Genomic DNA, 13,186 nt, shown 5'->3' with positions numbered 1-13,186 from the left:
ATGTTCCAGCCACATTTTATTATGTATTTGATTATTTTTTTTTTCCTTCCTTATAATTTATATTTAATCTTACCCACATTGGGTTAAGGTGCTTCATATTCACACTTGTTTATTGTTGCTTATTGATACCATGTTTGGTATAATTGTATATTATTGCATTATTATAATAAAGCACCTTTCGCCAAACACTATTAGTTGTCAATTGTACCAAACCTTCTCCCTTTTTCTGAAACATTTACATCTACATCTACATTCTACATTGATCTGTCAAACTTGACCAATACTCAACGCTTCCGGTGGATGCAAGAAAAAGAGTAATTTTGTAAGATAACCAAAGAATATACAAGCGAGTATAAAGTATAAAAAAATAAAAATAATAATAAAGCAATGTATAAAAGAAAAGGGGGGTTCCCATTTGCTTTTCATTCATCTGGCCTGAACCAATCCGGCTTCCGTGGCGGTACCAGGGAAAATAATCCCAGCCGGCACAGCTCCAGTCCATCATTTGACTTACTTGGCAAATGGGCATGATGGGGGACTGCACAGATTAGATAGAAAGTGTTGAAAGCTCCCTTTTGAAAGATACCAAGGAGGGTAGCCTCATCTATAGTTGCTGGTAGTGGGTTCCAAACTGTCACTGTTCTTGTGAAAAAACTGTATTTGTAGCCGTTAGTCTTGGTTGAATATTGCGGAAACTTCTTGGTATGTGATGATCTTGTTCTCGATGACATTGGTTTTAAGTACATGTCGCATAATATGTCCACAAGATCATCAACCACTTTGTAGAGTAATGTAAGTTGTAATTTAACTCTTCTGTTTTCCAATGATTCCCAGTCTAGTTCTTCTAGCATGCTGCCCACACTACTGGTGTTTCTATAGGGGTTGGTGGCATAACAGTAATATAACATCACAACATAGAAAAACATACGATAAAATATCAATTGGTTTGAATGGTTTTACATTACTAATTTTTGGGGTCCTTTATAACTTGCTGTTCTATTTATCATTGTTTATATGATGGTAATAAGCATCCCATATTAGAATTAATTTGCTTTCTTAAACATATTAAAAGTCAACACCTTATTCAGTCTGACGCCATTTCCAGATTTTAGTAAGATATGATTGTTATATGCACAAATCAAATTGTTTATTGAATACTTTATTATGGCTCTTAGAATTTTCATAATAATACAATCTTATTTGCAAATCCATATCATAATAATCTGATTTCATTATATTAGTGGAATCTGTTTTGAGTGACTGAAATTGAAAATGTATAACATAACAATTTTTTGGTTTTCTGCACAAAGAAACAAAATCATGGTGACAAAGCAACTCACCTCCTAAAAATTGTGCTTTCATGTTACTACAAATAGTTGACTTTTGCATTGCCATTCTTTAGAATTACATCCAATATTTTGAACAAGTGAAAAATTCAAAATTTTATATTGACAAATGATTGACACATCATTTCATGTTTAAGATACTTTCAACACCTATCCTGAAATTCTCTAGTGTATATAATATTTATATATACGAATCTTTCAGATGAGATGACTAAATATGGACAAGAATCACAGAAAGGCTTTAACTCAGTGTAGATCAAAGATTGTCAGTGATCTGTCACCAGACAATGAATTCTGGGACAAAATTGCTGAGCAGGAGATTTTTACTCCTCTTATGTTAGAGTACATCCAGGTATAATATATATTTATATAATAATTTCAATAATGTGGTGAGATTAAACATGCTTTTTGAGAGTTCAAAAATCCGCCTAAACAGAAAAATGAATGAGTGATCTCCTGTTGTACTGTTACACTGCTGTTCTAGGTTACTGTGCCAGTTTGGAGTCGGCAAACATGTTTAACCCAGCCACATTCTATATGACGCCCGTCAAGCAAAAACGACCCTTATGGCAAAAATTATGAATTATCAGATTTTTTATTAATTAAACAGAAAATACTTATGCCAACTCAATGTAAAAAATTTGAAAATGATCGGTGAAAAAATTAGTTGAGAAATTTCAATTTTGGTAACACATGAAATGTGTTCTAACATAAAATTCAATGTAACGTTGGAATCATACACGTTGACGTCGGTTTAAGTTTGTTGCAATTTATTACTTTCCTCTTCTCTTTGTACTTGACAAAATGAAGCCTGATATTCCTTCCTAGCATATGGACGATTTTTTTAATATATATATATATAGATGTATCTACCTAACACGTGCAATTCTGGCTGCAAGAATAACTACAGGACGAGCCAACTTATCGAACTATTATAAAGGACTATGAAGAGTATCTATTTCTTTTTATTTTGTGCATTTTGTTTTTGCAAAATTAAATTCTGATTTATCATGTCAACGATGAAATAATGGTACTTTCTGAAACCATAGCATAGGTTTAATCAATACAGATAAAATTGGTATCTAATCTCTCCATTTTCTAAGTAGTTTCATCGTTCTCTTGCTTACAATGTTAGCCGACTTATCTTATTGATGATGCTTTTTGGAAGAATTCTGCCACATGCTATACAGTATCACAGTTTGATCGTCAATATTTGTTTTAGCTTGACAAAATCTACCAAACGTTTAGCATGACCAAAGGGTTATTTTTCCAATATCGTCCACTTACATGTAGCACACACAAAGTAAGATAGTCAGTCATATACCGATTTTTTTCTCCTACAATAACAGAACAATAAAGACTTTCATTTGTTGGATTTCAAATATAAAATAATTCTTTTTATTTTGGTAGCGATTTCAGTGTTATCTTAAATGTAATAAAAAAAAAAAACACACACACACACACTGAAGTGTGAACTCCTGATTTTTCCAGGGCACTATTTGTTTTTCATGGGGTTTGTGTTGCTCAATTTTTAAATTTCTGTGTTATTTTTTGTTTCACTTGATTGATTTTAAGACATGGTTATCTGAGTTTTCTGTTTATGATTTATGATTTCACGCGTGGTGTCTGTTTGTATTTATTTGATATTAAGGATCAACTTGACTTCAATGGACATATCTAGTCTATAATTTTTACTCTTATTTGATCTTTCTCAGGTTCAGATTGAATCAATTCATATTGCCAGTTAAAACAGTTTGGCCATTCAAAATCAAATTGACAATAAAATTAGAAATGAAATGTAGATTAAAGGAGCTCAATGTGGGAATCTGTGGTGGAAGGTTAGTGTTTTGAACATTTAATCTAAAGGAGTGGAATATATTTTGCCAATAGGGTGTTTAATACTGGTATTAATTTATAGACGATTCTATTGAATGTGAAGGCAAAGGTAATATCTTTGGTTAGCTTGATTCGCGGCTAGCTTAACCGTGAAGTCATTTTTAGTTCAGGTAAACTACACTCCTTTAAAAGTAGACTCATCCTACAGATAACCAATCTATCTGTCTGTAAGACCAGGCTACTCCGAAAGGATGGTCGTATACCTTAGCTAACCAAATATATTACCTTTGCCTACACACTCAATGGAATCGGCTGTAATAAATTTAATTGTTTTATATTTTTCATACCGGGTTTTTTATAGCCGACGATACGGTATGTTTTATCTCAATGTTGAAGGCCTATAACTATGACCTGGGACTATTATCTACGACACACATCAGAATATATACGGATGCAAATATTATGTGCGGACAGCAAGGCGACCAGACATTTGTCCATTCTGTTCAGTGGACATTCTGTATCTAGTCTATAAATGCTCCGTGTTGAAGACCGTACTTTGACCTATAAGGGTTTACTTTTTTTAATTATGACATGGATGGTGAGTTGTTTCATTGAAACTCATACTCATCTTCTTATATCTACATCAAGTTCCATTTGTCTGAAATGCTGATACATATGTGTCAAAACCCGACTGTTTTGATTCATAAGAAGATAACACAATCTGAGGTTCAGAGTCATGTCTGTTATGAGGTACTGTTTGTGGTAAACCATGCAGACTAGCATAATTTTTCAAATATTGTACCATATTTGAAATTCTCTCAAATGAAAATGTATTTTTTGGACGTCTTTTAAAATTTTGATATTTTCTTGGTATTTCTATTACTGTTGATGTGTTTAATCAAAGATTTTAAACGGAACTCTCGAATACTATAGGTAACAGAAATACATCTCGACAAACTTACCTGTCGTCAAAAGTTTATGTAAAATTTTGTTCGCTTTCGCTCTCCGTATCTAGAACGGGATTTATCTACGCCTTTTTATTTTAATTTACCCAATACATAAATAAATTTGCCTTCTTTGGATAGTTCAATTCGACTTGTAACATAAATTGGATTTTTTCCTTTGATGTTTTTATGAAATAATTTGCTTAAAAAGTGTGGTGAGGGAAAACCATGGTATATTATATGCAAATTTATGTTGTACCATACTTTGCTAATTAAATATGCAACTCAACTAGAATCCAAAGGAAAAAAGGCGGAGCTTCAGCCATGGTATAACATATTCATTTTCATGTTATTCCATGGCTGAAGCTCCACCTTTTTTTCAAATGTATCCGCCTCTTTAGGAAACTGTAAAACGTACTAAAAGGTCAAGATCTTCATTTGTTTTCATTTTATAAGAAAAAGCAATAAATTATGTGTACCACATTTCAAGAAACCCTTTTCAAACTATATAGGATTGTTTCGAATTCCCTTAATTTTGGAAACAATTACTAAATGTTTCTTCTTTCAGTTTTGAAAAAAATAAAATGTAAAACTATCATTTCTTTTGCGAAAATTCAATTAAATTTCGATTTAAAAAGGGGGGTACCTATACAAAAAGGAATAAATATCGGCTACAAATATCTGTGAAAAACATGATTAGGGGACGTACACTATCTACGCCCCTGGATCCGCCACTGTTAAAATATTGTTTTATCATTAAAATTGCGTTTTAATAAATACTCTAATAAAATAACGGAAGATAAGCCTTTTTCAATTAGATGAAAATTCTGTAAAATATGATTAATTTGTATGATACATTGAAAACAAAAAAAAACAATTCTTACCGTCATTAGAATAATTATTTAATCCTTGTCGCTGGAATCCAACAATTTTGTTTCCCTCAATCTGACGACATTATGAAATTACCTGTGCCTACAATCATACACGGGGCACAAAACTAAAAAAAAAATCGGGAAGTTCCGACATTTTCTTTACTTTTTGCAAATTCAGGGGTACTACTACATGAAATACACAGACGATCATACACGAAGCGCAAAGTGACTTGCGCGAGCTTCCATTTCATTGGATAAAACTGTAACGTGATCAATTTCCAATATTAGGTGAAGGTCTTGAAGCTGTCAATCATTTTATTTATATTACAAATTTTATATACCATGTGTCTTACTCATTAACATATTTAAACAAACTCATCCTTCGGATTCGTTTGTTTAAATATGTTAACTCGTAAAAACCATGGTATATATAGTATTTGTTTATAAATCATTCCTCTCAAGACAATAAGAATATACAGCGTATGTCAAAACAAGCATGTGAAAAGTTTTAATAGAAATTTATCACAAATTTAAATTTTAAATCGTGAATACAGCATTATTTTACAGAAATATTTAAATTTAATATAAGGCAGCAACCATTTGATTTTCTGGGGGGGGGGGGGGGGGGGGGGCTATGGGTTTTTTTGGAAAAAAAAGTTTGTTTCCAGTTTTGGAGAAAAAAATAATTTGTTTTTTGATTCTGAGAAAAAAAAAAAGTTTGTTTCACCCTCAGCTGACACTATATGTAATGCTAAAATTGAAAGAAAAAAAATGTTTTCGACTTGTCACGAAAAAAATAGATTGGTTTTTTTTGTCCACAAACCCCCCCCCCCCCCCCCCCAGAAAATCAAATGGTTTCTGCCTAAGAATAAACTATTCAGTTTGCATGGATAACGCTATGTTTAGAAAAAATATCTCAATTTCAATGTGCAATTCATCGGTTTGTTCTACGTTACATTCTAGCGTTGACTACCGATAACAACGTCAAATGCGATAAGGGTGATTTTTGCTTGACGGGCGTCATATGTATGTGCCTGTCCTTGGTCAGGATCTTGTAATTCAGTGGTTGTCATTGGTTGCTGTGCTATATCATTTTTGTTTTTTTATGGTTTTGTACATAAATCAGACTGTTTTTTCTATTGAATCATTTGTCATATCGGGGCCTTTTATAGCTGACTATAGGTTTTGCTCATTGTTGGAGTATGTTAACTTTTATATAATTTAGTCTCTGGTAGAGAGTTTGGTCATTTGCAATTATAACACATATACTTATTTTAATATTGGTAGAAAAGTACAACAATAGAATAGACTAAAAATCCGTTGAAAAGGGCCTTTTCAGATCATTACAAGGCATAAAAAACATGATAAACAAACAAACAATGACAATAGAGAAACCAAAATTTCAGTAACCCATAATTTGGTAAATGATACAATTATATGCATAACAGGATATAAGCATAAACATAAATATAAATAGATATACATGTATATAGCGACCATGAGAATTGGATTTTTCCATGTCTGTTTTATTTCATGTTGAAAATTAAGTTACTCATTGTTTTTACCTGTATAAGAATGATTTTTGTGGATCAAATCAGTCATCTCAATGGTTCATCCTTGTTTCCCTTTCAATGTTAACATTCTTTTAATTTTAAAAGCTGAACACGACTAGTACATGTACATGCAACACCAATATCTAGCTATGGGTTAAATTGAAGGTCGCATGAATACAGATTCTATGAGCATGATGAGGTCTAATTATTCACTTGATATATATTAAAACTGACTCTGAAAAGCAAATTATTATTTCACTATTTGATTTCATTAATGATTGAACAAAAATAAAATCATATTTTAACATTTTTTTCTATATTTCTTAGCTCACACTCCATTGACTATTTAACAGATTTGTTATTTTGTTTCTTTATAATATCATAAATGTGTTTTTTGTTATTTAGGCCAAAAATCCAAGACCAGAAAAAGTCCGACATTTATTAGATGATTTGTTACGGAGAGGTCCAGATGCTTTTAGGAAATTCTTGTATTGTTTAGACAATTCTGGACATGGACATTTAGCTGATGTTATCAGACAAAAGGAACAATTGATCCTTTATCCAAATAATAATCCCATTCTCCAAGAAGCACAATTCACTGGTAACATTAGAGGAACCAGTACAGGTTTCCAGCCTACAGCTTCAAATAACCATGGTGACAGCTATCTGCTTCACAGTGTCTCGGCACAAACTATAAATGCACACATTCCAATGGGACAATTTCCTCACAGCCAGTCAAATCCAAACATAGCAAGTTCAGGAACACCAGTAACCTTCCCTAGTGATGAGTCAGCAAGTTCAGGAACACCAGTAACTTCACCCAGTGACGCATCATCAAGTAGTACCACATCATATCCAAGTACTAGTCTGTCTGGACAGAACAGCAGTAATAATGATATCAGTATGGAGAATGAACATGATGGGCTGACTTCTCAATGTAAGACTTTTGTATATTGTGGAATCATTATTATTTGTTGAATATTAATTTTTGTGGGTTTTGTGAGCCACAATTTTAAATGTGCAACGAATTACAGATTTTCTATAGGTGTTATAATATAAAGAGATTTTAAAAAACACGAAATCAAATATCAATGAAAATGAAAGTTTTCCTAAATCCAAAAATATTGATACCCTTGAAGTTAAATGATTGAATCCATAGTGACTTAATGGTTGGGTATATATTTTGTATTAATGTTGTCTTTATTCTGTCAGTTCCAAATTTCACTTCATGATCTCATGTTTTTTTCATAATTTTTCTAACGATGACAGTTGTCTCCCCTATTGTTTGTAACAATCACATCTGGTAAATCCAGAATTATTTGATATTGTATAAATTTGAAAATAAGAAGATTTGGTATGACTGCAAATGAGACGACTCTCCACAGTGATAGTCAGTATTTTCTTTTCTGGTCAAATGCTGGTGTTTTGTGAAGGATAACTATTCTTTCACAATGAATGACTTTTTTATTCATTTATCCAGTGCCTGGGACCAGTTCACAGTATGACAACAGGCAACAGACTTCAAGCTTAGAAAGTACATCAGAAACAGGCAGTCACCAGGCAACCGAAAGGACAAAGGTTCAGATAAAAACAAAACATTAAAAAAAACAAGCAAAGAATGCACACATACTAATAATGTAATAAAATTGAGAATGGAAATGGGGTTTAATTGATTAATGGTTGTTTAACATTAAAAAAAATCATTATTTCATTAGTGTTTCATGCTCCATGGAAAGTTGTTGTCTTTTTGACACATTCCCTATTTCATTTCTCAATTTTTATTTAAGTCGAAAAAATGTGAACACATAATAATCAGAGTTACAAATATTTTCAAGCAAATTCAAGAACAAATCGTTTGCGCGCAGCTTTTCATTACAAGTGCGCGCATTTATTTGACAGGTAAACTCAGGTAAGCTTAGGCAATAACACTTATTTATCTATAAATTCATTCAACTATTTTTAAGAAAAAGTACCCTTTCCGTTAGTCTAAGTCACCTACTCACCCACGAGGAGGTAGAAGTTGGATACAAGCAGGATAAGTTGGTTGCATTATATTCTATCAATCCGGATTAATACTCATCATATACTAATGATTTTACCCACGATTTTCTATTAAAAAACACCTTCAAATGTTCGTGCCTTGACAAAACTTTACAAACAAACTTAGATTATTTAGAATTTTAAAGAGATTACTATTCGGGGTACTTGTTCACCCTGTAAAATTCGCAATGAAGTTACATGTATGCCTCAAGTTATAACAGAATTTATTATGCACATTTTATATTTTGTCTTAGAATACAATATGAACAATATATGATTAAAATATATTTTCAAAGTTAATGAATTTTTATATTATTTATATTTCATTATATACCTGTTTTTACCTGAGTTTACCTGTTAGAGAAATGCGCGCAATGTAACCAAAAGCTGCGCGCAAACGTAAAACATTTTAATCCCCAAATGCTCACAAACGTAGTGCGCCCAGTAATTTACAGGTTACGGCAGCTAGTGCTTTAAAAAAATTGTCAAACCTATACCATATACATAATAAGCTATAAAAGGCTTCAAAATGTAAAACAAATTAAAAAAAAAGAAAGTAAGGGTCAGAAGTTCACAGCCATTTGTAGGCCTTCAATAATGAACCAAACTTCTCCCACTTTACTTTACAGTATAGATTTAGATTCCAATACAGTCGTTTTAAGTGTACTCTTTAGAGATTTGTCTTAAATAGATACAAGAAGATGCGGTATGGATGCCAATGAGACAACAGTGGGATATCAATAAAATATAAATTTCTGATATGACATTGAGAAGTTATTGAACTTTATTTTTTAAAAACGCAACAGGCGTATCATGTGCACATGTTGCAGCTGTTTGTTTAAAAGAGTTACCTTTTAGAAATATTAGATTTATGAAAAATGGTCTTGTTAGTGCTCTCAATAAAGCTATGGCATATTATGTGCTCATGTCACAGTTCTTTATTTAATGAATGGCTATTATTTATTTTGAATTTATTGAACCATAAAATTAATTTTTGACACTTCACATTGAATAATCCGCGAAGCGGATTATGTCACATGTGAAGAGTCAAAAACTAATTTTATGGGTCAATAAATTCAAAATAAATTATTGGAATTCATTATAAATAAATTTCTATCAAAAATAAGGCTCAAAGAACTTTTTATATTATTTATATTAACAAAAACAACGTACACACATGTTGGCGTATGAATACACAACGTCAGAGTGGGCGTGTCGCCATAAAAATTGACAACATTGAAAATAAAACTAATACTTTTAACCAATCAGAAGACAGTAAATACACCAAATTTATTTATTAAACGATAGTAAGAAAACAGCATTCTTGATTTAGTTATTGATTGCTATAATCTATGAAAAATGTATTCAAACATTTCAAACCGATATTCTTTTGTTAATTTATTCCAGAAATACAAAATGGAGTCCACACCAAGAGGATTTGTATTGATTATTAATAATATTCATTTCCATAACCATAAACATCGTCCAGGAGCTCAACAAGACAGAGACAAATTGAAGGCCATGTTTGAAGATTTTGGATTCCAAGTGGATGTCAAGGAAGATCAAACAGCTAGGGTAACCATAGAAACTTATTGTTATAATTTTTCAATGTGTACAAAATAATTTTTTTCTTGGATAGTTTTATTTATCTTAGTGCAATCAAATAATCAGGTTTTCCTTGCTCAATCATTATCTTTCCTTCAAAGTGTTTGGTTTAAAGTGACTTTAGGCATTTGTTGGGCATAAAATCTAATGGCTTTTCAAGAATTTTAAAATTGTATGGGGGAAGGAAGGCCCTTTTATTAAATTTTGATGGGTGGTGGTTATTAAGAAAGATTGCTTGAATGTTTAAATGAAATATCCAATTTAAAATGTATGCATGGTGTGGTCAAATAAAAATTGCCTTCCTCCCCCCTACATTTATTTTTGGAACAGCTCTAAGTCAGTACATTGAGTAAACAGATGGTAAATATTCTAATGGGGATAACTCCCTTATGACTGCTTTAATAACTGTTTTTAAAGGATAATATCAATATATTTCTTAAGGCAGGGTTGAATTGTGTGCATAAGAATAAAAAAGTATGTTTGAAAAATGTTGAGCAGTCACAATTACTTCAGCAGTTCAAAGATGCAGGGATCTAGTAAGCACATAAGATGTTAAATGACATCAGAAATCACAGTATAGTAAAACAGTATTTCTGGTAATAGAAATGATATTGATCAAATGTATTTGATACAAATGAAAAGTTAAATTTTTTCCTGCATTTTCCAGGAAGTAGAAAACCTGCTGTCCGAGTTTTCTTTACTACAAGATCTTCATCGTGTGGACAGTTTGATTGTTGTTCTAATGTCACATGGTAATGATGAAGTTATCTTAGGAACAGACTGCCGGAGGTTAAATGTCATCAGCCTGATCAAAAAGTTTAATGCTGACTACTGTCCAGCTATGATGGGAAAGCCTAAAATGTTTATTGTAAATGCTTGCAGGGGAGGTAATTATTGATACTTAGTGTAAATGTTTGCAGGAGAGGTAATTTGATACTTGATGTAAATGTTTGCAAGGGAGGTAATTTGAAACGGTGTAAATGGTTGTAGGGGTGGTATTTATATTACAAAATTGAAAATGCTCCATTCTTTATCAATTGTTGTTGAGTCTGCGAAATTTAGTTTGTAAAATCAAGACATAGAGATCCTTTTATTGCCGATTATACAGTACACATTTTTCTCAATGTTGAAGGTTGTATAGTAACCATACATAATTGTTGCCTATAATTGCTTACATCCACCTCGCTTGAAAATTGATGTCAACTTTTTATGCTGTTAATATTTTTAACAATTTGTTAACAGATGATGTAGACTGTAATCCAATATTAGGAAGCACACAGCCGTGTTTTGACAAAACTGAGACAGACTCTGGTCCGACATCTTTAGACAGGAAACAGCCTGCAAATAGTGATTTATTGATAGCTTACTCCACGTTTCCAGGTTATGTTTCATTTAGAGATGAAGAAGAAGGCAGCTGGTTTATACAATGTCTGGAGGAAGTGTTCAGAGAATCTGCCTCTGAAGAACATGTTATGGATATGTTAACACAGGTAATAAGACTTGTTTGATTATCTTAATTTAATTCTTTATTTATTGCTAGACAATTGTCAATAGCCAGAGGCTAAATGTGGGTCTCAAAAAAATTCATCTTTGGCAGATATTATTACTTCTTACAAATGAAATAGTTCAGAAAATGATTGAATAATTGAAATGAAATCACATTGACTTGTGTACTTCATAGTCTAATTGGTGAATATAATTTCTTCATTAATCATTGTATCTACGCCATTTGAATTCGGTAATTGTATGTGATTATCAGCATGTTGATATCTTCCTAAAAAAAAACATGAAGCATATGCAACTTTACATTATAATATCAAACAAAGCAGTGGTGTGCTTAATGTGGTACCAAACACTTTGACTAAAACTAATTTCTCTTGTTTAATTTTTATAAAATGTTGACAAAATTTTGTACATCGACTCTTTGAAATATATAGCAGCTTGACAAACACTAATTTTGTTTATTGAGAAACTTTAAAAGAGGGACGAAAGATACCAAAGGGACAGTCAAACTCATAAATCTAAAATAAACTGACAACGCCATGGCTAAAAATGAAAAAGACAAACAGAAAAACAATAGTACACAGGACACAACATTTAAATATTTCCTTAATAATTAAAATTGATATAACATTAGGCTGATTTTTGCAGAGTTATCGCCCTATAGTTTGATATACCACCCAGAAATATGTTATGTTTTTTTGAATATCTTAATATGCATTCAAACTAAAATTCTTCATTTATCTAAAGTTGAACACTTTTGCATCAATGCATAAAAAATACAACTTGAACAATATAACAGAAAGAACAAAAAAGAGCATTTCCTGAAAAATTTCTAATACAGTCAAACCTGATTAAACCGGACCCTGAATAAACCGGTTTCCTGTCCATTCCGGCCGAAAATGACAGTCCCATATTTTTCCATTCAAAGTCTTTGTTAAAATACCCTTTGTAAACCGGACCCTGTGTATTCCAAATTCCGGTCTAATTATGAAGTCCCAATACTCTTAATTACATTAATTATTACCTGTCAAAACCGGTTTGTCTAACTAATTTCAATGATCGATATGCAATCAAAACATATTTGTTTATACAATATGGCTTTTCGTGATAATCAATTAGTCAGGTGTCAAACTGTGAACCTACAATCGTACAGTAGTGAGCTGTTTTATTTATTAAAACATTATACATGTTATAAACGTGTCAATTAAACGAAAAGACACACCGAATATATCTCGGATTGAACTTACGTTTTAACTTGCATAAACAAATTTAAATCGCGGAGTAAGAAATTCACATCGTGATTTCGAAATCCTGGGTTCCCTGTCGTGAACCCCTAAACAAATGACCTTGATAATGAAAAACACCCGGCTGACAACATTCAATGGATATTGTGCACTGTACGACAACGTTTCGAAAGTGATGAAATTACGTTTGATAATATTCTGGCTTTTTAATCTGCCATGATCCCAACATTTTAAATTATTGAT

The 13,186-nt window shown here is 31.9% G+C and overlaps 1 protein-coding gene across 2 annotated transcripts in view; it reads left to right on the top strand.

Moving 5' to 3' along the window:
* The window catches only part of LOC143056937 (caspase-9-like), a 67,773-nt gene that overhangs the window by 49,492 nt on the left and 5,095 nt on the right, over window positions 1–13,186 (top strand). For both annotated transcript variants that reach the window (XM_076230151.1, XM_076230150.1), the window contains exons 2-7: window positions 1,549–1,698; window positions 6,957–7,488; window positions 8,032–8,129; window positions 9,999–10,166; window positions 10,864–11,083; window positions 11,439–11,686. In XM_076230151.1, coding sequence (XP_076086266.1) covers window positions 1,564–1,698; window positions 6,957–7,488; window positions 8,032–8,129; window positions 9,999–10,166; window positions 10,864–11,083; window positions 11,439–11,686 — 1,401 coding nt within the window. In that variant the 5' untranslated portion in view covers window positions 1,549–1,563. The remainder of the gene's footprint in view (window positions 1–1,548; window positions 1,699–6,956; window positions 7,489–8,031; window positions 8,130–9,998; window positions 10,167–10,863; window positions 11,084–11,438; window positions 11,687–13,186) is intronic.

This window comes from Mytilus galloprovincialis, chromosome 13 (assembly GCF_965363235.1).
Source record: "Mytilus galloprovincialis chromosome 13, xbMytGall1.hap1.1, whole genome shotgun sequence".
NCBI lineage: Eukaryota > Metazoa > Mollusca > Bivalvia > Mytilida > Mytilidae > Mytilus > Mytilus galloprovincialis.
Note: the sequence above shows the minus strand (reverse complement) of the source record. Positions and strands in the feature narration are given on the sequence as shown.